This window comes from Halichoerus grypus, chromosome 14, assembly GCF_964656455.1.
Source record: "Halichoerus grypus chromosome 14, mHalGry1.hap1.1, whole genome shotgun sequence".
Lineage (NCBI taxonomy): Eukaryota > Metazoa > Chordata > Mammalia > Carnivora > Phocidae > Halichoerus > Halichoerus grypus.
In genome coordinates this window covers 4,098,560-4,124,180 of record NC_135725.1, presented here as the reverse complement: position 1 = coordinate 4,124,180, position 25,621 = coordinate 4,098,560, and the positions used below count along the sequence as shown (strand labels likewise).

The 25,621-nt window shown below is 36.9% G+C and overlaps 1 protein-coding gene across 4 annotated transcripts in view; it reads left to right on the top strand.

Moving 5' to 3' along the window:
- The window catches only part of AUH (AU RNA binding methylglutaconyl-CoA hydratase), a 177,419-nt gene that overhangs the window by 18,411 nt on the left and 133,387 nt on the right, over positions 1 to 25,621 (top strand). For 2 of the 4 annotated variants that reach the window (XM_078062195.1, XM_078062194.1), the window contains exon 4: positions 18,819 to 18,905. The exons of the other annotated variants lie outside the window; for them this stretch is intronic. In XM_078062195.1, coding sequence (XP_077918321.1) covers positions 18,819 to 18,905 — 87 coding nt within the window. The remainder of the gene's footprint in view (positions 1 to 18,818; positions 18,906 to 25,621) is intronic. 4 annotated transcript variants of the gene reach the window in all.

The window sequence follows — 25,621 nt, the reverse complement described above, 5'->3', positions numbered from 1 at the left end:
GTATTTTTATAAGGCTTTAGAACACAAGAACGACCAATTGTAGCTGGGTGCAGACCGGCCTGCAGCCTGTACTGTGCCCACCCCGGTCCAGACTTGATTTCTTTTTCCCCTTTGCTGGGCCACGTGTGTTCCTGGGACCCAGCCTCTCAGCCTGCAGCTGGAGAAGCCAGGCTGAGTTCTGCTGAGCCCCACAGAAAGATGCTAGACGCTGGTCCATGGAGACTGCGCCTCTGAACATAGAGGGACAGTGCCCTTTTTTCTTGTGCGAGTGGCGAATGGCCTGCAGAAAGCCCTGCAGCTCACAGTTGTACACGTGGGTGCTGAGAGTGGCTTCGGGGCCCCGGCACCTGGCATCTGACGGTTCTGTTCCTGGGCCTCATTAGAATATCCATTCGAGTAACTTAGGACCTTCAGGGCAAAATAAAAGTTTGAGACATGGACGTAGTATTTTCACATTCTCTAAAATAAAAGAAAAGGCCACATGATTAATAAATTAAGTACCAGTATGATGTATTCATTAAAACATTTCTGAAAATACCATATACTTTGAGTTGTTTTCTCTTTCTCACTATAAACTTTTGGTGATTTTCTTCTCTTGAATTGTATGAAATATCTGTGCTTGGGTTCAAAGCCGACGGTCAAGAAAGAATTCTTGAGACGTCTTTGGTGCAAAAACGTGGTTTTATTAAAGCACAGGGACGGGACCCATGGGCAGAAAGAACTGCAATGGGGTCAGGAGAAGTGGCCCATTATATACTTTCAAGTTGGGAGGGGTTTAGGGTAGGGTAAGTCTCTAAGGAATTTTGGAAGTGAGGTTTCCAGGACCTTGGGGGGGCTAGCTGTTGTTGGGAAAAGGTCATTTATTACCATCTAATAAAACTGGAGTCATGAGACCCTTCAGATAGATGTATATCGGTGGGCCATATGCTTGGGGGATGATTGCCAACATGTATCTTGGGGGTGGGGTAGAGATAAAGGAAGTTTCCAAAGGAATTTTTTTTTTTTAAAGATTTTATTTATTCATTTGAGACAGAGATAGAGAGAGAGAGAGAGAGAGAGAGCGAGCATGAGCAGGGAGAGAGGGAGAGGGAGAAGCAGGCTCCCCGCTGAGCCAGGAGCCTGATGTGGGGCTTGATCCCAGGACCCCGGGATCATGACCTGAGCCGAAGGCAGACGCTTAACCATCTGAGCCACCCAGGCGCCCCTCCAAAGGAATTTTTATATGTTAAAGTAGACTTACAGGATCCTGGGGGAGGTGGGGTTGGGCTAAGATTGCCACTTGCCCTTAGCAAAGTGTCAACCTCAAGGCAGTGAGTCCCTAGAGGAAGGTCACTCTGCCTGTTTGAAGGACTTGTCAACGGGCTGTAGATAGTAAGGAAATTTAATGATTTCTCTTCTGCTTTTGTTTCCCACATCAGTTGTGTTTGTGACAGACCACCCCTACTTGGTGTTTTTCTTAAAGTGTTGTTTTGCTCCAGCAGGAACATGCCCCTGGAGGATCTGCCTGACCCTTTTGAGGCTTATTTTTAAAGCTTCTGATATCTTTACTGAGTGCCCAGGGTGTTCTGTACATTTTCTCAGTTCCTGCTGATCATAGGGTGAACACCAGAATTGTTCACACCGTAGCTCCCTGTTGATGTTCTTTCTTTGATAACTGCCTGTGAGTGGGCATTTCAGCTTAAAGCTTAAGGGAACCCGGTGCAGATTATGGGAGCTCTTTCTCTGAGTGACTCTTCTCTGGTTTCCTGTTCCGCAAATTCCAGCCACCTAGCCTCCCTGCTTGCTCTGTTTAGGCCCCCCTGCCTTGCACCCCATCCTGGAAAGCACCCTTAGAAAGAAAGGTGGAGCAGTCATCGGGCTTCCCACTCAGTCTGTCACTACCCGTTGATCAGCATCTGAAAGAAGTTTCCAGTGTTTGAAGGAAAAAGGCTAGTCCAGTACACTTACTCCATCATAGTCATAGCTGGAAGTTTTCAGTTCCCTTTGGTGGGGAATGGTGTTTAAGAACCAAGATCTGGGTGCTAACCATGCTCATTGTCACTTGGTGTCTTTGTCTCTAGGCACTTTTAATGGATAGAGCTAAGAGCTATTTAGATAAATGAACTACACTGCATTATATATGTGTGTATATATATGTATGCACATGCACACACTCCTGTCAGTATCTGTATTATGTATCGAAAGCCATGAGTTCATGTTGACAGCTCCATTTCCAGTTCCTCACCATAGGATTCACTCTCCTCTTTCATTTTTTTTTTTTTTAAGATTTTATTTATTTATTTATTTGTCAGAGAGAGAGAGAGCGCACAAGCAGGGAGAGCGGCAGAGGGAGAGAGGGAGAAACAGACTCCCTGCTGAGCAGAGCCCAGTGAGGGACTTGATCCCAGGACCTTGGGATCATGACCTGAGCTGAAGGTAGACACTTAACTGACTGAGCCACCCAGGTGTCCCTCCTCTCCCATTCTATACTTGTATTATCTGAAATATATTTATTCATTTGCTCAATTCTATAATATGCAGAAAATAGTTTCAGAATTGCTGAATTGATACCATTGTGATAAACACACTTTCTAACTAGGCTTCAAGATTTACTTAGAGTATTTATGTCTTTACACTGAGGGTACAGAGTAAAAACACTATATTGAAAGTTATTTATGTCATTTCTTGTTCAGTGTAATTATGTTTTATTCATACGAAATGAAGTTAGGTTTCCTCGCTTTTGTTTTTTTTACTTTGAATGTATGAAATATCAATATGGTTTCAAAAGTCAAAACTATACACAGAAGTGTCACTACCCACTTCCTCCCTCCAGTCCCTTCCATCTGATTCCCACTCTTGAGGGCATTAATGAATCTCATTAGTTCCTAGTTTATCTATCATGTTTCTTTCTTTCTTTTTTTTTTTAAGATTTTATTTATTTATTTGACAGAGACACAGCGAGAGAGGGAACACAAGCAGGGGGAGCAGGAGAGGGAGAAGCAGGCTTCCTGCCTAGCAGGGAGTCCAATGCGGGGCTCGATCCCAGGACCCTGGGATCATGACCTGAGCCGAAGGCAGACGCTTAACGACTGAGCCACCCAGGCGCCCCCATCATGTTTCTTTTTTGCAAAATTAAGGATATGCTTCTGTACCTATTTCCATTCTTTCTTATGCAGGTAGCATTTTGTATATATTCTTTGTACTTTTTTCAGTTAATAGTATATCCTAGAAATGAGTTCATAGAAATGTGATGATAGCTTATAGAATTATATGAGGGGTTAATGAGCCTTTCTGAAGATGGAGATCTTACCACAGTGGGCATGCTGTGATGGAACCGATCTTGATTCTGCAGGGGAGAGAAAAATGGCACCACCTTAGGAGAGAAGACTTCCAGTACGCCAGAGAGCCTGGGATGCTGGATAGAAGGAAAGTTTTGGGTTTGGGGTAAAAGGACACTTTACTCTGAGGAAAAATGAAGCTCTGTTTATTAGAGCCTTGAATGCTGATAAAATCCTATGGCAGAGCAGTCCTTTTTATTAAATGGAGAGTTACTATAAATGACCTTGAGGAAAATGTACTGTATAATTAAAAAAAATTTTAAATACTTAGTGTTTTTAGAGCAGTTTTAGGTTCATAGCAAAATTGAGGGGGGCAGTTCAGAGATTTCCTGTATACCCCCTGCCTTCATACACACGTAGCCTCCCTCATTAGCAACATCTTCCACCAGAGTGGTACTTGTGTTAGTCTGATGAACCTACACTGACATGTCCTACTCACGCAAAGTCTGTAATTTGCGTTATGGTTCACTCTTGGTGTTATGCGTTCTATGGGTTTGGACAAATGTATAATGACATGTATCTACCATTACAGTATCATGCAGAATAGTTTTGCTGCCCTAAAAATCCTCTATACCTCACCTATCATCCGTTCCTCACAAACCCCTGGCAACCACTGATCTTTTCCACTGTGTCCATAGTTTTACCTTTTCCAGAATCAGCAATTATACCTAGAATGATACCAGAATCATACACTGTGGAGCCTTTTCAGATTAGCTTCTTTCATTTAATAATATGCATTTAAGATTCTGCCATGTCTTTCCATGGCATGATAGCTCATTTATTTTTATTGCTGAATAATATTCCACTTTATAGATGTACCACAGTTCATTCATTCACTTACTGAAAGACATCTTGGTGGCTCTGTAGTGTTGGCAATTATGAATAAAGCTGCCATAAACGTCTGTATACAGATTTTTAAGCAGACATAAGTTTTCGACTCCTTTGGGTAAATACCAAGGATTGCTGGATTGTGTGTTAAGAGTATGTTTAGTTTTAGTTTTATAAGAGTTTTATAAGAACATGCGAAACTCTCTTCTAGAGAAGGTATATCATTTTGCATTCCTACCAGCAGTGAGTGAGAGATTCTTTTGTTCTCTGTATTTTTGCTAGCATTTGATGGTGTCAGTGTTTCAGATTTTGGCCTTTCTGATAGGTGTATAGTGGTATTTCCTTGTTTTAATTTGCATTTCCGTGACGACATATGATGTGGAGCGTCATGTGTTTATCTCCAATCTGTATATCTTTGGTAAAGTGTCTGTTAAGGTCTTTGGCCCAGTTTTTTTTTTTTTTTTTAAGTAGGCTCCATGCCCAACATGGTGCCTAATGTGGGGCTTGAACTCACGACCCTGAGATCAAGACCTGAGCTGAGATCAGAAGTTGGAAGCTTAACCAACTGAGCCACACAGGCACCCCATTTGGCCCAGTTTTTAATTGAGTTGCTTGTTTACTTGTTGAGTTTTAAGAGTTCTTTGTATATTTTAGATAACAGTCCTTTATCAGATATGTCTTTTGCAAATATTTTTTCCCATTTATGGCTTGCCTTTTCATTTTCTTGACATTATCTTTTGCAGAACAGAAGTTCTTCATTTTAATGAAGTCCAGCTTATCCATTATGTCTTTCATGGATCATGACTTTGATGTTAGAGATGTACCTTGGATCTATAGACTAAGTTGGGAAGAACTGACATCTTGACAATATTGAGTCTTCCTATCCGTGAACATGGACTATCTCTCCACCTATGTAGTTCTTCTTTGATTTTGTTCATCAGTTTTGTAGTGTTCTTCTTATGGATCTTATACATATTTTGTTAGATTTATACCTAAGTATTTCATTTTTGGGGGTGCGAATGTAAGTGACATTGTGTTTTTATTTTCAAATCCCATTTGTTCCTTGTTGGTATATTGAAAAGCAGTTGACCTTTATATATTAACTTGCATCTTGCAATCTTGGTATAATTGCTGATTCTAGGAAATTTTTTTTGACTCTTTTGGATTTTCTACATAGTAGGCAGTCATGTCATCTGTAAAAAAAAATGACCATTTTATGTCTTCCTCCCCAGTCTGTATTACTTTTTACTTCCTTTTCTTGCCTTATTGCATTCGTAAGGACTTCTAGTATGAGATTGGAAAGGTGTGGTGAGAGGGATATCCTTGCCTTTTGCTTGATCATAGTGGGAAAACTTTGAGTTTCTCACCATTATTTATATTAGCTGTAGACATTTTATAGATATTCTTTATCAAGTTGAGAAAGTACCCCTCTATTCCTAGTTTATCAAGAATGCATACATGAATGGGTATTGAATTTTGTTATATGCTTTTTCTACATCTATTAATATGGTCATGTGATATTTTTTCTTTTTTAGCTGCTGATGTGGTGGATTACTTTGATTGATGTTTGAATGCTGAACAGCCTTGCGTACCGGGGATAAATCCCACTTAGTTATGGTGTATAATTTACTTTTAAAAAAGAAGATGAAAACTCATGTTCTCTTGCAATTACTGTGTGGGTTCATTGAACCTTTTTTATGAATCTCAGATGCATTGTGGGTTCTTTTTCATATCACTATTTATATTAGTAATTTCATCATCTAGGAATGGATTTATTATACTTACCACTTATTCCCAGCTATGCTAAGGAAGACTACAGTACAGAAATGAAGAATGGTGGAACTGTCCAGAAAGATGATGCAATAGTCAGATCATTGCTTTTTTATTGCATTGCCTCAAGAATTGCATCGTCTTTTAAAAATTTAAATGAAATCTGGAGGCACCATCTTTGTAGTCTTTCTTTTAGCTTTTATTGAACACACTTAAGAATCTAGAATTTTTAATTTTCTGCCTCTAATGACCAGGAGTAGAAAGTTGACAGAGGAAGATACTTCATAGTTATCAGATGAATGAAATAATCATCAAGAGAGACAGCAGGACTCCAGGCTCTAATCATGAAGGTGAAGTTGATCCTATAAGGGAAATCGTGGACTGTGAGTTGTCAGGTGACAATATCCTGGATGAGTTTTCTCAAAATCAGGAATTGATGAGTGAGCACTTTATTTCTGTGATTTATATAAAGGAAATGTGGAATTTGCACTCAGTTAGTCACTTGGTAGGAAGGACTTCCTTATGCAGTGGTTTGTGACAAGCACTTGGACCTTCCATTTTGCTAAAAGGATGTGTGTCATTATTGTACTTCATGTCATGTTTGTGCATGATCATTTACTTGGTACAGCTTGTATGGGGAAAGTGCTGAACGTTAGTATGTACAGAGAGGTGATAGGAAGGGAAATGAAAACAGATCATTGGCTTTGTCATTCTAAGGTTCATGGATCTGAAAGTGAAAGGATTTTACAATCAGGGTACAAAGAATATGACTGTTTTAACAAAATTGTGAGCTGTCAAAATTTTCAAAAGCACTGCATTTCTACAATGCAAGTTCAAGAAGAACTACAAGTAATGATCATCTATTAGAGATATATTTGAAATCTCGTATCAGTTTTTATAAAACTATATGTTCCAGGTTCATACATGTCAGTTGATGGACAGTTTTGTTCAAATGATGTACGCCTTTTCATGTGTGTTTGTGTGGGTGTATGTGAGTATATATCCATATATATGTATGTCTTTGTAGTGTGTGTGTATGTCCACATATATGCACATACCAGGAAAATATAAAAATATGGGTTTGGTATATTTACATTTTGACTAAAATGTTGTATTTGCTTTTTCATTTTTCTTTTATTTTTCTGTAAATTATTTATAAAATTACCCAAATATTAAATAAAATACAAAGGGTTTATCAGCCTCAGCTGATAAAGGGTGTTGATTATTTCTCTTGGTCTACTGAGGGTTAAGGTAATGTACCTGAGTGGGTCATTGCCCTCAGCAGTTGACGATTATGCATTCCTTTCAAGAACACATGGAATATTCATGAAAATTAACCATCTGCTTGGCTGTAAAACCTCTACAGATTTGAAAGGCTGTGTTCTGTGACTGCAAGCAGTTAAGATAGAAGTCATTTACAAAAAGGTAATTAGAAGAAGTCTTCATACATTGGGAAATTTAAAATAACTTCGAAATAACTTATAGCTCAACAAAGGAATCTTAATGTAAATTAGAGCATGTTCAAAATTACATTCTAACAAAATACTTTAAATGTGTAATATACTTATGATTGTACTTGAGGAAAGAATAAAGGCTTGAAATGAATAAACTGAGAATCCAGCTTAAAAAATGGCACAGATAGCTACAGGCTAAACCTAAATAGGCCAGAAGGAAGGGAACGAAGGTGAGTATACACTTACGACGCAGAAAACACACAGTAAGTAGGGAGGAGAATAAAGCCCAAAGCTGGTTCTCTGAAAAGTCCAATGGTTGAACTTCTGGCAAGATTAAATCAAGGGTGAAAAAACAATATTCAGATTGAAAAAAGAGGCCATAGATATCAATTCCATAGACATTAAACTGGTAAGATAATGTTTGCCAATAATTGATGCCAATGAACTTGAAATTTTTAGGTGAAATAGATAAATTATTGCAAAATAAAACTTAACCAAAACTGACTTAAGAAATAGAAAATTGACTAATCGCAGAACAGTGAATATACCTGGCCAGATGATTGCAGAAAGGCATTCTGCACAGAAATGTATGGAACAGATCATTCCAATCTCATATACGTTCTTTGAGAAAATAACAGAGACCCTTACCCAGCTCCTTTTGTGAGGCGAGGCTAACCTGGATACCCACACCACACGAGAGCAGTGCGGGAAAGGAAAAGAAGCCTAGTCTCCGGGTCTAGAGGGACACCTCTCCAGGACAGTGGGAGGATCCCTCTGGTGCTGTGGATAGAACTACCTGGAAATCCTTGTTATCTTGAGCTGATGTTTGGGTTGAATGGGAGGAATAAAAGCCCTTTTGGGGTGGGAACGAGAAAGACCAAGGTGTTTGGATTGACAGCACGTGTATGGACACAGAACCATTCAGAAATGTCGAATTTCGCTCTACAAATTATGAGGCATTTCATCTTCTGTGGAGCAAAAGGCAGTTAAGGCTGCCATTTCTTATCCAGTAGATGGGCAGAACTTAGCAAGTGTGGCAGGGCCAGGCACAGGTGCGGTGCACTGCTTCTGGCAGCGTGTGGAGGTCAGAATACTTTGGAAAACAATTTGGTACGAACCTTTAGAGACTGCCGTCTCCATCCCTATGATCCGGCCACTGTACTCCAAGGAGAATGACTTAACACAACGGTCTGCTAGACTGAGGTGGGGAGATTTCTAGGCATTCAGGGGGAATAGCTAGTTTTCAAAGCATCTAGTTGGTACACAGCTTACGTACGTAGGTGCTCTTTCATGAGACTTTTCCAACTGGTCTGTGGGTGACAGTTACTCCCACCATCTTCCCTGTCATGGCTGTCCTTGCATTTCACGAGTCAGTCTTGATCTTCCTTGCTTCCAAAAGCTGCTGAATTGCCAAAAAGGGTTTTTTTTTTTTTTTTTAAATACGAATGTTAAGAATTTCAAATGGGATCCTATTCTTATTCTGGCAGTTTCCAGTTCTTTGCTTAATAAAGTTCATATGAAATTGTTAAATGCTTCTTGATTACTATATGATTTTTCAAGAGTTTGCTCCAAAGGAGCTGGAAAAATTGGGTGACGTTGCCAAAGTAGAACTCCTTTGTTTATGTGAGAAAGTTTCTCCATGTGACTAAAATTGATAATGAACCCTGCCTTATTCTAGCACTAAATGATTTGCATACATGGATATATGAGCTAATGAGTGGACGGAGGGGAGATGGTCCCAGGGATCTCATTGAGATATATTTCCAATACAAGTTCACTTTTAATATCTAATAGTTATCAGATGTGCATTCCATTTATGCTTCATTCGGTTGTGCACCAATTAATACTTGTAATGAAGTCAGTCCAGAGGAAAACTTTTTTTTTTTTTTTTTAAGATTTTATTTATTTATTTGACAGAGACACAGCGAGAGAGGGAACACAAGCAGGGGGAGTGGGAGAGGGAGAAGCAGGCTTCCCGCTGAGCAGGGAGCCCGATGTGGGGCTCGATCCCAGGACCCTGAGATCATGACCTGAGCCGAAGGCAGACGCTTAACGACTGAGCCACCCAGGCACCCCCAGAGGAAAACTTTTAAACTTAGTGCTTTATCATAGTTACAGGAAATTTAATAAAAATTAATTAAATCAGGTATACATATTTCATTGCAAAGAAATACGACAGGAATCAGTAGAAGTTTTCTATGCATAAATACCGAGTACATCAGAAAAAACAGTTATAGGAAAGTGAAGTAGAAATACCAGTTCATACAGGACAGAAATGATGTAATATTTCTTATTGTTAAGCAAGGATTTTTTCGTATGTTTTAGACGTGGGTGATTTTGTGAATCAGATCACTGTGGTTGCACTGGATACGCGGACAGTGAGCTAAGTTGTTGTGTAAGATGCCACTGTTTACGAGTGCACTGCAATCTTTGCAATTGTTTAAACTTAAGTGACGAAAATTTTTAAATGTCATATAAAAATTTTCAGGACAGCCTATTTTTCAAAATTCTTTTTAGCAGTATTGGGAACAAAAAAGGTTGAAGACCATTGGCTTAAAGCAGTAGATCTCAAGAGGGATGGTAATACTCATTGGGGAGCATATTGGAATTCTGGGGGAGTTCTTTGGTTGGCACAGTGATTGAAGGGCTTTATGGTCCTTTGGTTACTGGGGGCCAAGGAAGCTAGACATCCTGCAATGTATAACAAAGAATATTACTGTTTCTCATAACTTTTCTAAAGTCCTGCTGGACTAGTCCACTGCAAATATGAATGAGAAGAAATTTAACGCATAGTAATCTTGAGACATATTTAAAAGAAGGAATTTATATAAAACACTAAGTCCAGGAATTTTAGGAGAGGGCCATTTTAGTGGGCAATATTTAAGTGAAATAGATATTTTCTCAAAATTGTTAAATAATAACTCCATGCATCGTCTATTTGGTGTATTAAATATCGAACTATATATTTAGATGGAAAGAGTTTGCAGTAGGGCAGGAACTGCAAAAGCAATATAAGTGATGAAAAATATGTAACCTAGAACCAAATACTAAATTTTCAGTAACATGAAAAGCAGATCTTACTGAATTTCATTCTACTTTCTCAGACACCAGCATGATCGCACTATTTAATACTGTAACGTGGTCCACACCCTTACCACCCCCCTACCCCTCTAGCACTTTCCTGTTCCTTTTTCACCCCAAACATTTACCACTTCCTTTGTTGGTTATTTATTAATTTTTGTATTGTCTTTTTGTCTCCCTTGCTTAAAAGACACAGTGTAAGAGGAGAGGGTGGGAGGCAGAAAGAACAGCCCTTTTGAGGAGTTTGGGTTTAACAAAGAGGAGAGAAATCGGTGGTAGCTAGAGGGGGTAGAGCATATGGAGTCAGGAATTTTTTTTAAACAAACTTCTTAGTTGAGTTATACGTATAGAAAATTGTACAAATCTTAAGTGTATAAGACACTTCTGTGAAATGAACTGGTCTGTGCAGTGAGCACCCGATCTTAGAAACGAACATGACCATTACCAGCATATCACAGCCCATCCCTGATGCCTCCTCCTGTCATTAATCATCCCTCAGCCAAACCTCCTGGGGGTTATTCTGATTTTGATCACCAAATCTAATTTTGCTTATTTTCAAACCTTATGTAACTGGAACTATCCAGCATGTACTCTTTCAAGGTTGACTTCTACTCAGCCGTGTCTGTGGGATTTGGTTTATACTGTTCATCTAGGAGTAGTATAGTCATATTCCTTGTGGGAATAGTTCACAATTTATCCATTCTATTGTTGGTGGATGTTCGGGGTGTTGCCAGGTTTTAGATGTTCTGAATAATGCTTCTGTGAATATGCTTTTATTGTACATATCATGTATTTCAGATATGGGTGTTTGCACTTGGGGTGGAATTACTTTCCCAAGATGATTTTTTTTTTTTAAGATTTTGTTTATTTGACAGAGAGACAGTGAGAGAGGGAACACAAGCAGGGGGAGCGGGAGAGGGAGAAGCAGGCTTCCCGCTGAGCAGGGAGCCTGATGTGGGACTCGACCCCAGGACCCTGGGATCATGACCTGAGCCGAAGGCGGATGCTTAATGCCTGAGCCCCCCAGGCACCCCCCAAAGTGATTTTTACCAGTTTTTACTGCCAACAGCATTAAATCAGAGTTCCCATTGCTCTGTATTTCCACCAACACTTGAGCTGTGTATTGCTTATAAAGCTACGTTTTTAATTTGTATTTGCTTGATGAGTAATCGTGTTGTGTTCCTTTTAATCTCTTCATTAGCCAGTTGGAATGTCCTCTTTCTAGAAGTATCTGAATCTTTTGCCTGCTTTTTGTACTCAGGTCACTTACCTTTTTCTTTCTGCCATTTAGTGCTTTGTACATGCAGAACTCTTATTTCAGGCATTTTTCTCAGGCATTTTTCTCCCACTCTCTCACGTGCATATTCATTCTCTTAATGATGTTTTTTGATGAACAGAAGTTTTTAATTTTAATGAAGTCCAGTGTTTTCCTAAGTCTTTGGAAAAATCTTTTAAAATTTTGTGTATAACAAAGTCTTGAAGATATTTTTGGTTTTCATTTAGAAGTTTGATTGTCTTACTTTTCACATTTAGGTTATAATTTATCATGGATTGATTTTTGTGTGTGTGTGTCTGGTATGAAGGGTCAAGAATTGTTTTTTTCTCACATGAACATTCAGTGGTTCCAGCCCCATTTATCAGAATGTCCATCTGGATTCACTCCCACAGTGCCATCATAGTCATAAATCAAGTGGGTCTTTTTTGGACTTGCTATTTTGTTCCATTGGTCTTTTTCTCTTTGAGGCTGTATTACATTTTCTTAATGATAATAGCTTTATAATAACATCTTCCTATTTTAGTATAAATTTTCCAATTCTTTCTTCTGCAAGGCATTGAAAATGCCCTTTGCATTCTCAGCGTGTCATTTTCCAAAGGCATTGGGATTTTGATTGGAACCACATTGAATCTCTTAATTTGGAGAGAATTTACATCTTTCAGTATGAGGTCTTCTAACACACGAGCATGGTGTATTCCTCCATTTATTTAGTTCTTTAATTTATCTCAGAAGATTTTGTGGTTTTTGTGTCAAGACCTTACTTATCTTTTGTTAGAGTTATTTCTTGGCTCCTTGATTTTTGAATGCTATTGGAAATGGTATCATTTTTAGATTGCACACATTTCTTTTGCTAGTATACATGAGGACAGTTGATTTTTGTTTATTGAAGTTGTATTCATCAGCCTTACTAAATTCACTTTTCATGATTTCTAAATTCCTTTGACTATTCTTCTTGTACAATTAAGTCATTTGCTAATAATGACAGTTTTATTTTTTCCTTCTGATCCGTGTAATTTAAATTTTTTTTCCTTATTATACTGACTAGTGTATCTGTTACTGTCTTTAGTAATTGACCTGTAAAGGTGATGTTAGTTATAGGTATTTTATAATTACTCTTTATCAGATTCAAAAAGATTCCCTTTTCTACCCAGTTTGCTATGAACTTTTAATTAAGAATGACTGTTGATTGGGGCACCTGGGTGGCTCAGTCGTTAAGCGTCTGCCTTCGGCTCAGGTCATGATCTCAGGGTCCTGGGATTGAGCCCCACATCGGGCTCTCTGCTCAGTAGGAAGCCTGCTTCTCCCTCTCCCGCTCCCCCTGCTTGTGTCTCCTCTCTCGCTGTGTCTTTGTCAAATAAATAAATAAAATCTTTAAAAAAAAAAAAAAAAAAAGAATGACTGTTGATTAGGTATGACACCAAAAGCCCATGTGATTAAAAGATTGATAAATTGAACTTCACTGAAGTTAAAACTCAAAAAAAAAAAAAAAAATCAAGACAGTGAAAAAACAAGCCATGGATGGGGAGAAAATATTTGTAAATCTTATTTCTGAGAAAAGACTTGTATCCAAGATACTGCTTTTAAAACTCAATAAGAAGACGACAAATTGTCCAGTAAAAAAAATGAGCAAAAGATTTGAAATGACATTTCACCAAAGACCTGTATGAATGGCTAATAAGCACATGAAATGACATTTAACCTCATTAGTCATTAGGGAAATGCACATTTAAAACCATAATAGATACCATTTCACTCCCATAAAATGCTATAAAAAAATGGCAGACTAGTGTTGGTGGCCACACAAAGGTGACAGGGACCCTTAGGTGTTGCTGATAGGAATGTAAAGTGGTGCAGCCACTATGGAAAAACAGTGACAAGGTTTTTTTTGTTGTTGTTAAATAGAAATTTACAATATGACCCAGCTATTGCACTCCTGTGTGTCTACTCAAGACAAATGAAAACATTTGTCTGCACAAAATCTTGTGTGTGACTGTTCGTAGTAGTATTTTTCATAATAGTCAAAAAGTGGAAACAACCCAGATGTCCATCAGTGGATGAATGGGTAAACAAAATGTGTCTCTGTCCCTGCACTGGAATACTGTTTGGTAATCAAGAGGAAAAAGTACTGACTGATTCATTCTTGTAACATGGGTAAACCTGAAAAACACTGTGTTTGCTGTGTGGAAGAAGGACACAGAGGACTGTCTGTTGTACGAGTTTATGCATATGAAATGTCCACCGAAGGCACAGTTTTAGGAAAAAAGTGGTTACCTGGGGATGAAGGTGGGAACAGGGAGTGACTGCAGGTGAGTGTGAGGGATCTTTTATGATAATGGAAATGTTTTAAAATTGCATGGTGGTGATGGTTGTACAACTCTATAAATTTACTAAAAGTTACTCATTTGTATACTTAAAGTGACTGAATTTTACTTTATGTAAATTCTAGTACTCTTTCCATGCCTACTGAAAATTTATATGATTTTCACTTTTATGCTGTTAATTTTATAAATTTAAACACTTAATATTAAACCAGTCTTGAATCTTAGACTGAATGTAACTTGGTCTTGATATATTGTATTTTATTTATGTTACCACTATGTATGATTTACTAATATTTTGTTTAGGATTTTTTGAGACTATGTTTATCAGAAAGATTAGCCTGTCGTGTTTTTTTCTTAAAATGTTCTTAATCAAGTTTTTGTTTTGCAGTTCTCCATGTAAGTGTAAGATTGATGTTAATTTTTTTTTAAGATTTTGTTTTTTTTAAGTAATCTCTGTACCCAACGTGGGGCTCAAAATGACAACCCCGAGATTAAGAGTGCTCTACCCACTGAGCCAGCGAGGCGCCCTCACTCCCCTCCAATTTTTTTCATTATATGTTTGGAAGAATTTACTATTGGAGCCACATGGGCATGTAGTTTCCTTTGTAGAAAGGTTTTAAATTAATGTATTCACTTTCTTTCATGTGTATTTGTGTTTTCAGATTTTCTTTGTCATTTTTAATAAGTTTTGTTTTTCTTGAAATGTATCCATTTCATGTCCTTTTCAAATGTATAGGGCCATGGTTGTTAATAATCTCTTCTTGTTTTAATCTGTGTAAAATCTATAGTATTATCCTCCTTTTCATTCTTACTATTAGGATTTGTGCCTTCTTTGATTTTTTCCATGATCAGTCTTGCTAAAGCCTATCATTTGTTTTAGTATTTTTTCAAATAAGCAACTTCTTTGATTTTTTTTTCCTGAACATGTGTTTTCTATTTTTTAAAAAAATTTTGTTCCAGTTTTTACTATTTCTTCTACTTTGGGGGTTAATTTTTTTCTATCTCCTATTTCTTGGTAGGAATACTTAATAAGGATATTTGCTTGCTTGCTTTGTTGGTTACTGTGGGAGTTTTGTTAAAATCCACTGCGGTTGTAGATTTGTCAGTTTTTCTTTTTGGTTCATCAGTTTTATATATTTTGGGGCTGTCTTATTTTATATATGCCAGTTTAGAATTCCTATGACTTTTAGTGGACCATCATATTTATTATTATAAAAAGACCCTCTAGCTGGAGTGATTATTGTTTGCCTGAGATCTCCTTTGTCAGATGTGGGATGACTTCACAAGTTTCCTTTTGGTTAGTGTTTGCATGGTTTTTACCCTTTTACTGTAGCTATTCTGTGCCCTTATCTTTTAAGGCATCTCTCATAAGCAGTAAACTCTACTCTCATAATCTGCTGCCTGAAGAATTCCCTGTGGTGTCTCTTTTGGTGTGGGCCTGTTGGTGACAAACCTCGTGTGTGTGTGTGTGTGTGTGTGTGTAAAAAGTCATTTCACCATCATTTTTGAAGGATAGGTTTGCTTAGTTTAAAATTCTAGATGGGTAATTACTTTCTTTTCCCAGTTTAGAGCTGTCATCCACTTTCTGTTGAGAAGTCAGCTGTCAGTCACTCTTTTAGCCGGTGGTCTTGGTATGGTTTTCTTTGTGTTTACCCTGTTTTATCTTTAACCTTCAGAGGTCCCGAACAAAAGCCTGTGGTGTTCCTCTTTGGCAAGCCCTGAGCTCCAATTTTTTTCCCATTTCTGTGAGACTGTTTAGAAACTTATATTTGTCTTGACGTTGTCATACATTCTGACTGTCTTAGCTGTTCTCCATTGTCCTCAAACTAGCTGTCTTATGTTTTTTATCTAGGGTTTCGTGAAAGAATTGGTCTGATAATAAGCTCTTCCATTAGAGCTGGCAGTGAAAGCCCACATAATTGCCTTTTCTTTTTTAAGGTGAGCAGTATTACAGTGATACTATAGCTGATGGGAATGGTTCTTGAAAGAGGGATACTGTTGACGATGCCAGCCAGGCAAGGGGTAATTGCTAGAGTGGTGGTCCTGAAGAGAGAAGAAGGGGTGGAATTTAGTGCGTGAGTTGGTTTTGGTCATGAGTTAGTTCACCTGAAGTAACAGGAGGGAGGGCAGAGTGTAAGAGTTTAAACCTGGTGGGTAGGTGGATTTGGTGGTGGGTGTTGGTGAAATTTTTTTTCTGAATGCATCTGTTTTCTTAGTTGGTGTCAGGTTTGGGTAGGAGGTTTGAGGCTTAAGGAGAGAGAGGAGTTAGGAAATGGTCTATAGTTGAGTGTAAGGGTGAACAGAGCAGGGGGATACTGTAGGATTGCCTGGTAGCACAAAGGCTCGCTCCGCCGAAGTGAGTGGGCATGGACATGGGGGATTTAAAAAGTAAAAGAAACATGCCCGACCTCAAATAAAACTGTGATATTATCAAATAAGAAATTTATAATCTGGAGGGACAGAGGCGAAACTGTACTTTTAGGTTCTGAATGTTCAAGATTGTGCGGTATGTTTCTAAAGTAAAAACAAAAAGGGTATTAAAATTTTTTAAATGTAGTCTCAAGGTCACAAATGTTTAACATTCCATGGAGAAAAGTAATTATTTCTAAAATAAACCATGAATCCCATGTTCCCATGAAGTCCCACCTAGTTGTGTGGGTTAGGACCACACTTAGGGCCACACCACGTCTTCCACCTCTGCTGGGACTGGTGTGTGTGAATGGGCTTCATGTGTCCAGAGCAAACCCTGATTCCCTGAGCTCCTGGCATGGCTTCCGACACCTAGTCTCTCTAGCCTGGGTGTGGATTTCAAAGTGTGGAGTGGATGTCGGTGAAAGCCCCCTTTGGAACACTGTTTAATGTGTTAGAGGGCACACTCATGGTGTAGCCCACACTGAGGTTGGAGGACATGATGGATCCATGATGCAGTTACCTGGGGCTCCTTCAGGACCACCTCATGCAGAGTTCCTGTGTGTCCCATCTGCTTTCTCCTCTTTGTTGCTTTGGCTCCTCTTTCATCTGTTTCCCTCCCCAATATGGCACTTCAATTAGCTACTTTTATGAACCAGTATGTATACTAAGCAACATTTTATATTCTCAATTTAAATTATATTCTCAGGGTTGAACAGTTTTTTCTTTTAACAAATATATCCAAGTGACTTAGAATTTTTTGGCCCTAAAAATATTATTCATGGAAAAAACTAACTATGAAGACATATATCACGTATTCAAAAATGTTTAAAGACTAATATATTGAGTACCCATCACCTAACTTAAGCAGCACAGTGTTACAAATAAGATTGACGTTCTCTGTGACCATTGCCAATCACATCTGCCTTCCCGCATAGGTCACCACCAGTTGAATTTGGTATTTATCATTTCCATGCATATTTTATATCCCTAAATAGCTTTCTTTTACTCTTTATTTATTTATTTACTTAGTAAGCTATATGCCCAGTGTGGGGCTTGAACTCACAACCCTGAGATCAAAAGTCACATGCTCCACTGACTGAGCCAGCCTGCTGCCCCCCTAAATAGCATTCTTTTAAAAAACCGTGTAAATGGTTATTATCCTGTGTATGTTTCTATAAATATAATAATATATTGTTATTAAATATGTAAATTAATATTGATGTTATGTTTTAAGGCATAATAAATATACATAATTATGTGTCCTTCAACATTTAGATTTTTCCATATTTATACCTTAATTCCTTCATTTTCATGCTGAACATGTAATATTCTGTTGTATAAATATATCTTAATTTTATTAAAAATTCTAATGGATATTTAGGTTATGATTTTTTTTTTTTGCAACTTTATGTTGCATTGAATGCTACTGTACATATTCCTTGGGCATCTGTTTGAGATTTTCTAGGGAATGTATAGCTAAGAACTGATGGATTGTAGGGGACGTGCTCTGTCAGTTGCAGTTCTCAACCCCCCCAGGAACGTGTGGGCTCGGGACGTCCCAGCCTTGGCTGGCACTTGATATTACGTCCAGTCCCAGTTACTTTATGCTGGACTCATAACAGAGTAAGCAGCTGAGTGTGTACCTTCTATGCTGTAATTTTACTTTGTTTTGTATTTGTTCATAAATGGGAGCCTTTTCTCATACAGTTTTATTTTATTAAAAAGAATGCCTTTGTTGAGCCACAGAGTAAGTGATCCCTTAAGAATTTCTTTTCTCTGCTCCAAATCTGTGATTCTGTGATAAACTCATATTTGTGAAATAGTTTGCTCAGATGTTAAATCTGCAGCCCCCTACAGCGGGCATCCATGGAGTCAGACTGATTGTCAGTGATTTGCCCTTCCCACTGGGTTGACGTTTGCACTGCTCGGCCAAAGTGGTGCTGGTCAGAGTGCCGTCATCTCTGGAGGAGCCAAGGACATGGCATCAGTCTGTAGTCCTTTATGTTAATAGGAATGGATTCGTTTGTATTATTAATAAATATTTAAAAATTTAATAGTTTTAGTTTTTAATAGAGTAATATTGGTAGATATAATCTAAAGTCAGTCTCTTCCTCTAAGAGTGTAAAGGGGTCCTGAGACACCTCAGTTTGAGAACCACTGCTTTAGGCACGTGGTAGCTGTACAAGCAGATGTTTTGTTCTTCCTCATGCTGGTCTTTGAGAAGGAAAACTTAAGTAATATTCCTTTAATGGATAAATTCAGTTGATATTCAAGTTACATATGAATCTTAAATTTTCAATTCATTGCCTTAAAATCTTGTTTATAACTAGATTATATTTGTAAATAAAATGCTTTGCAGGTGCTGACCTTAAGGAGAGAGTCAAAATGAATCCCAGTGAAGTTGGTCCTTTTGTCTCCAAAATAAGAGCAGTGATTAATGAAATCGGTAAGCTCAATTAAACTCCTTTTAGCATGCTGAAGATGACCTTAAATGTCAGATTTAGAAAGTTGCACACTGCCCTTATATGTAAGCTCTGGCTAAAGTACTTATGTAATTAGATAATCATGATCTGTAACTGGTTGCTGTGGAGAGAAATGTGATGTATTTAATTTGAAAAATTGTGAAAAATATTATATAATTAAAGATGCCTCCTGTGTGTGATGACATGACATATGAAGGTAGTTATTAGCAAAGAAAGAGAATATCTCCCTGATGATTGCATAGACATATATTTATAGATTTGGTGTTGTTTTGTTGTTTGTAGAAATAGGATCATACTATTTCCTTAGAATTACAGACTTCTGGGTAATATTTATGTGTCAGTACATATCAACTTACTTTTATTAATACTTTTTAATATACTGTGGTGTAGTGATCCAAGCATTGTCTTATCCAAAATTTTAAATTGCTTCATTAATGTGTAGAGATTTTTTTTCCATTTTTGTTATTTATAATTAAGCAATGAGTATCTTTGTATCAAGTCTTTCAGAACATTAGTATGTGTACTTATGGGATAGATTCTGAACATGGAATTGCAGTTCTAGGTATCATGTGTTCATTTTACATTTTAATTATTTTTACCAGATTATATTCCAAGAAGACTGTAATAATTTACATGCCCATCAGTTATGTGACAATACTTGTTTCCTCATATTTTTGCCAACATTTAATGTTGCTGCTTTTCAAATTTGCCAAGGTTAAAAAAAAAAAGACATTTTAGCATTTTATTTTAATTAATTTTTTGACATCTTCGCATTTTAATTTGCTTTTCCCCAGATGCTTGTGTGATGTTTTATCTTTTCACGTTAGACTGCGTCTCCCCTTCTGCACATTGCATTTTCACGTCCTTCCTCCTCTTCTCCGTAGCATTATTTAATGAACAACTGGTTACTTATTTAAGAGCCACTTTGTAGTGTTCTTTCGTTGTTAAATGTATTACAGATTCTGTCTCTGAATGTGCTACCCTAATTCAATTCGAATATTTAAATTGAAAACCTTTAATATCTTGAGGGTATGAAATTCCCTTCGTTATTCTTTTTCTTTTCTCCTTGAAGATTTTCTTTGGTAATTCCCACACATCAGTTCTTACCAAATGAATTTGGAGTTATTAGTTTCTAAAGCAAGGAGGAAAAATACTGTCACGGGACTGTGATTGGAATTTCTCTAAATCTTATTTAGAAAGAATTGACTTTTTTGTGATATTGAATCTTTCCATCTGTGATGTGTATGGGTTTCATTCCGTGTGTGTGTGTGTGGGGGGGGGTGTCATCCCTTTTTTTAATGTCCTTCAAGAAAGTTTTCTTCACATTTGCCTTGCTTGGTCTTCCATCTTTTTTTCCAGTTCAGATTTATACTTGCTATTTTATAGCATTTATTCCTTTGAATGGGATCTTTTTCTCCTATTTCTGTTGAAGTCTTATTGTAGTTCTGTAGGAAAGTTACTAAGTTTTAAGTGCTTATTTTATATAACACCAACTTGATAATTACTTTTATTAGCTGTTGTTATTTCTCAGTTAATTTTCTTGTGTTTTCCAGATGAAAGTTCATTATCTGTAAATAATGCTATTTTTATTTTTGCTTTTCCCAGCATTTTAATCTTACATATTTTTCATGTTTTATATTGGCTAAGCCCTTTGGTACAATATTCAGTTGTTGGAGTGTGTTCATCCCTATCTTCCTTATCTTTATTTGATTTTGATGAATGCTTTTCTTTTAATGTTTTCCCAGTAATTAGCAAGTTCAGGGAGTTTTCTTCTGTTTCACCTTGTTAGGAATTTGTCACTGTTTTTTAATCAGGAATATGTGTTAAAGTTTGTCAAATGCTTTTTTGATGTATGTCAGTATTTATGCAGTTGATCCTTGAACAATGTGGGGCTTAGGGCTGCTGACCCCAACACGGTCGAAAATCTGTGTATTACTTTTGACTCCTCCAAGACTTAACTACAGAAGCCTACTTTTGACCAGAAGCCTTACTGATAACAGAAACAGTTGAATAACACATATATGTTTTATGTATTATATAGTATATTCTTACAATAAAGTGCTAATATTTTAATAATATTTCTGATATTAATATAATAATATTCTTAGAATAAAGTAAGCTAGAGAAAATAAAATGTTATTAAGGAAATCGTAAGGAAGAGAAAATACATTTATAGTACTGTCCTGTATTTATTGAAAAAAATCTCTATAAATGGACCTGCAACAAGTCCAACCTGTGTTGTTCAAGGGTCAGCTGTAACTGGTATATGTCCTTCAGTATGCTAAACTGTGTTAATAGAGTTATTAATGCTGTGCTGGCTTTGTGTTACTAAAACAAACCCTACCTGGTCATTGTGGTTAGTGGTTATAGTGGTTTTTAATAAAACTGCTGGATTCAATTTTTATATGTTTTGCTATAATCATAAATGAGATTAATCTTCTAGTTCTTTTTTTAGGTGTTATCCTTTTCTGGCTTGGTATCAAGGTTGTACAACTTCATAGAATGAGGTGAAAAGCTTTCTGTCTTTTTTTCTGTGCTATACAGGGAAGTCATCTGTTATTTCAGAGTTTAGTTGAATTTGACCATGTAACATCTTTTGGGGTCTTGTGTGGTTTTGTTACTGTTTACTTGTGTTTTGTTTGGTTTTTAGAGTTAAGTTTTAGAATATATTTGTTTTGATTTCTGGAACGGTGGTTGTTACCTTTCTATCTTTTTTAAATCCCGTGTGCTGTTTCTAGCGACTCTCCTTTGCTTCTCTCTTCAGCTTCAGCCTCATGGTCAGATCAGATGTCCCCTGAGGCAGAGCATGGACTTGGTTTCCATATTGGTCAGGGAGCATGACCTTGGAAGTAGAAGTTGATGTTGTCTTTAACTTTATATGTACGGTAGGGGAGTGGCTGAGACTGGTCCTGTTGTAAACATCACACTGATGTTTCTTTCAAGCTTCTTTTCATTTTATTGATTTTGAAATTAGAACTTTTCTGGGACTTTTAAAATGAAGAACTGTTTCTATTTTTGCAGTGGCATTTTCTTTTCAGTGATTGTAGCTGTAGCATTTCTGTCTGGATCCTAATCCAGTCTACTTTTTTCTGTCCAGTGAGTTCCCCAATTTTTGTTAATGGTACTTTTATTACATTACAATGGACATAAAATTTTTAAGTTGTCTTTTGTGGTGACTTACTGAGATTTTGAGGGGCAGATAGAAACTAAGTGTCTTGATCTAATCTGCTCATTTAATGTATTAAACCAGGGCAGGCCAACTTTTTCTTAGGCTTTGTATGGTCTCTTCTGTAGCTACTCAACTTTTTTTTTTAAGGACTATTTTCCTAGAGCACTTTTAGGTTCACATCAGAATTGAGGGGAAGGTATAGAGATTTCTTTTATACTCCCTGTCACCACATATGCACAGCGTCCTGTTATCAACATCCGCCACTAGAGTGGGACATTTATTACAGCTGATGAACCTCCATTGATAAATCACAATTATCCAAAACTCATGGTTTACATTAGGGTTCACTCTTGGTGTGTTGTACATTCTGTGGATTTGGATAAATATATAATGATGTGTGTCCATCATTATAGTGTCATACAGAGTATTTTCGGTGCTCTAAAAATTATCTGTGCTCACCATGTTCTCCCTTCTCTCCTCTCTGACAGCCTGTTTTTACTGTCTCCCTAGTTTTCCATTTCCGGAATATCATATAGTTGGAATCATATAGTATGTAGCCTTTTCAAATTGGCTTCTTTCACTTAGTAAGATACATGAAAGTTTTCTCGCTTTTTATGCCTTGATATCTTATGTGTTTCTAGTGCTGAATAATACTCCATTGTTTGATGTGCCACAGTTTATTTATCCATTTACTCACTGAAGGACATCTTGGTTGCTTCCAAGTTTTGACAGTTATGAATAAAGATGCTAGAAACATCTCTATGTGTAGGGTTTTGTGTTGACACAGGTTTTCAGTGCTTTTGGGAAAGTACCAAGGAGCATAATTCCTGGATCATCTGGCAAGAGTGTTTAGTTTTATAAAAAAAAACCTGCCTAACTCTCTTCCGAAGTACTGACTGTGCCGTTTTGCATTCCCACCAGCAGTGAATGAGTTTCTGTAGCTCCATATCTTTGTCAGCATTTGATACCAGGTTCCAGATTTTAGCCATTCTAATAGGTGTGTAGTGGTTCTTGTTGTTTTAATTTAATGACATATGATGTAGAGCATCTTTTCGTATGTTTATTTCCTATCTGTATACCCATGGTGAGGTGTCTGTTGAGATTCGGCCCAGTTTTTAATTGAGTACTTTGTATTTCTTGTTGTTGAATTTAAGAGTTCTTTGTATATGTTAGATAACAGTTCTTTATCAAGTATCAGAAAATTCTGTAAGTATATTCTCCCAGCTTGTAGCTTGCATTGTAATCTTCTCATTCTCTTGATGTTATCTTTTGTAATAAGTTTTTCACTTTAATAAAGTCCAGTTTATTATTTCTTTCATGGATTGTGCTTTGGTGTTGTATATAAAAAGTTGTTGGTCATCTAGGTTATCTCCTAGGTCATCTAGGTTTTCTCTGTTATCTTCTAGGAGTTTTATGGTTTTGTGCTTTGCAGTTAGAACTGTGATCCATTTTGACTTAATTTTTGTGAAAGGTGTAATTTTGTTTGTAGATTCCTGATTTTGCTTAAGAATGTTACTGTCTCAGTACCATTTGTTGAAAAGACTATCTGTGGTCCATTGTATTGCCTTTTTCTCTTTGTCAGAGATCAGTTGATTTATGGGAGTCTGTTTCTGGGCTTTCTGTTTTATTTATGTGTTCTTCTGCCAATAACCACACTGTCTTGATTGCTGTAGCTTTACAGTGAGTCTAGACAGTGGGTAGTGTCAGTGCCACAACTTTGTTCTTGTCCTTTAATATTGTATTGGCTTTTCTGGGTCTTTTGCCTCTACACATAAACTTGAGAATTTGTTGATAGCCACAAAATAACTTGCAGGGATTTTGATTGGGATTGCATTGAATCTATACATCAAATTAGGAAGAACTGACATCTGGACAATACTGAGTCTTCCTATCCATGAACATGGACTATCTCCCCATTTATTTAGTTCTTTGATTTCATACATTAATTTTATAGCTTTTCTCAGATAGATCTTGTTCATATTTTGTTGGGTTTATACCTAAGTATTTTATTTTGAGGGATGTTAATGTAAGTGGTATTGTGTTTCTAATTTCAAATTCCGCTTATTCATTATTGGTATGTGGAAAATGGTTGACTTTCGTGTATTTACCCTGTGTCTTGCAACCTTGGTATAATTGTGTATTTGTTCCAGGAAGTTTTTTGTTAATTCTTTCATATCTTCTGCATTGTAGACAGTCATGTCATTTGTAAGCAAAGACAGTTTGATGTCTTCTTTCTCAATCTGTATTACCTTTTATTTCTTTTTATGGTTTACATTTGCAAAGATATTTAGTATGATGTTGAAAAGAACTAGTGAGAAGAGACGTCCTTGCCTTGTACTAGGTACTCAACTTTGACAGATAGTGCTGAAGCAGCCACAGAGAAAATGTAAACAAATGTGTGTTTCTCTGTTTGAGTAAAACTGTATGCACTGTGAAATTTAAATTTTAAATAGTTTCCATGTATTATGAAACAGTATATTTAATTTGTTTCCTTATTTTGAACTGTTTAAATATATAGAAACCATCTTAGCATACAGGTTTTGCTAAAATAAGCACTGCATCTGATTTTCTTCCTTCTCTTCCTCCCTCCCTCCCTCCCTTCTTTCCATCCATCTATTCATCCATCTCAGATGTCTCCTATCTTCTTTATTTTTCCTGGTTTTTGGAATTCTAGTCTTCCACTCTTTTATTTATTTATTTATATATATATATATATATATATACACACACACACACACACACACACACACACACACACACACATAACGAAGAAATCTCCTTACTTCCAGTTTTGACTTGGACAACTTGCTTCATGTTTGGCTCAGGCCTTTTTGATTTTTGCATTTTGGAGATTTAAAGGTTTTAAGGTCTTTGTATCCTTTGCTAGGGAGTTCATGGAGCGGGAATGGAGCATAAGTCTTACAAATGAGTTGGAGGGTGGAGAGTGGAAAGCAGAGTAAGAAAAACAAAACAAAAACCAAAAGAAAGTTCATCAAACCCTCACAAAATGTGAAGAGGATAAAAGGGTACAACCTTAGGACAAATTAAATAATAAGATGATGAAATAAGTCTAGTAATTACCATTAATGTCAGTTTACTAAACTTGTTGTTAAAGACATGGATGTTCAGATTTTATTAAGAAACTTAAATCAACTGTGTATTGTTAATAGTAGCCACCTCTGTTGTAGCCTTTTTCATACCAGGAGATTACTAATCTTACTCTTTAAGACAAAAACCATTATTAGTAAGAGAAGGACACTGCATGTATTAAAACGTTAAATTTTTCATAAGACTAAACTTGTATGATTCTGAAAACAGAGATCTAAAAGTATACAAATGAAGTTATATTGGATATATACAGGATAAATTGGCAAATCCTTCATCATTGTGGATGATTTCAATTCATCTCTTCCAATTTATCATGAGATTGAAAGACAAAAGTTAAAAATAAAGGTTTGAACAATGTGCGTATCAAAGTTGACTTAATAGCCTCTTAACCCCAAATTGGAG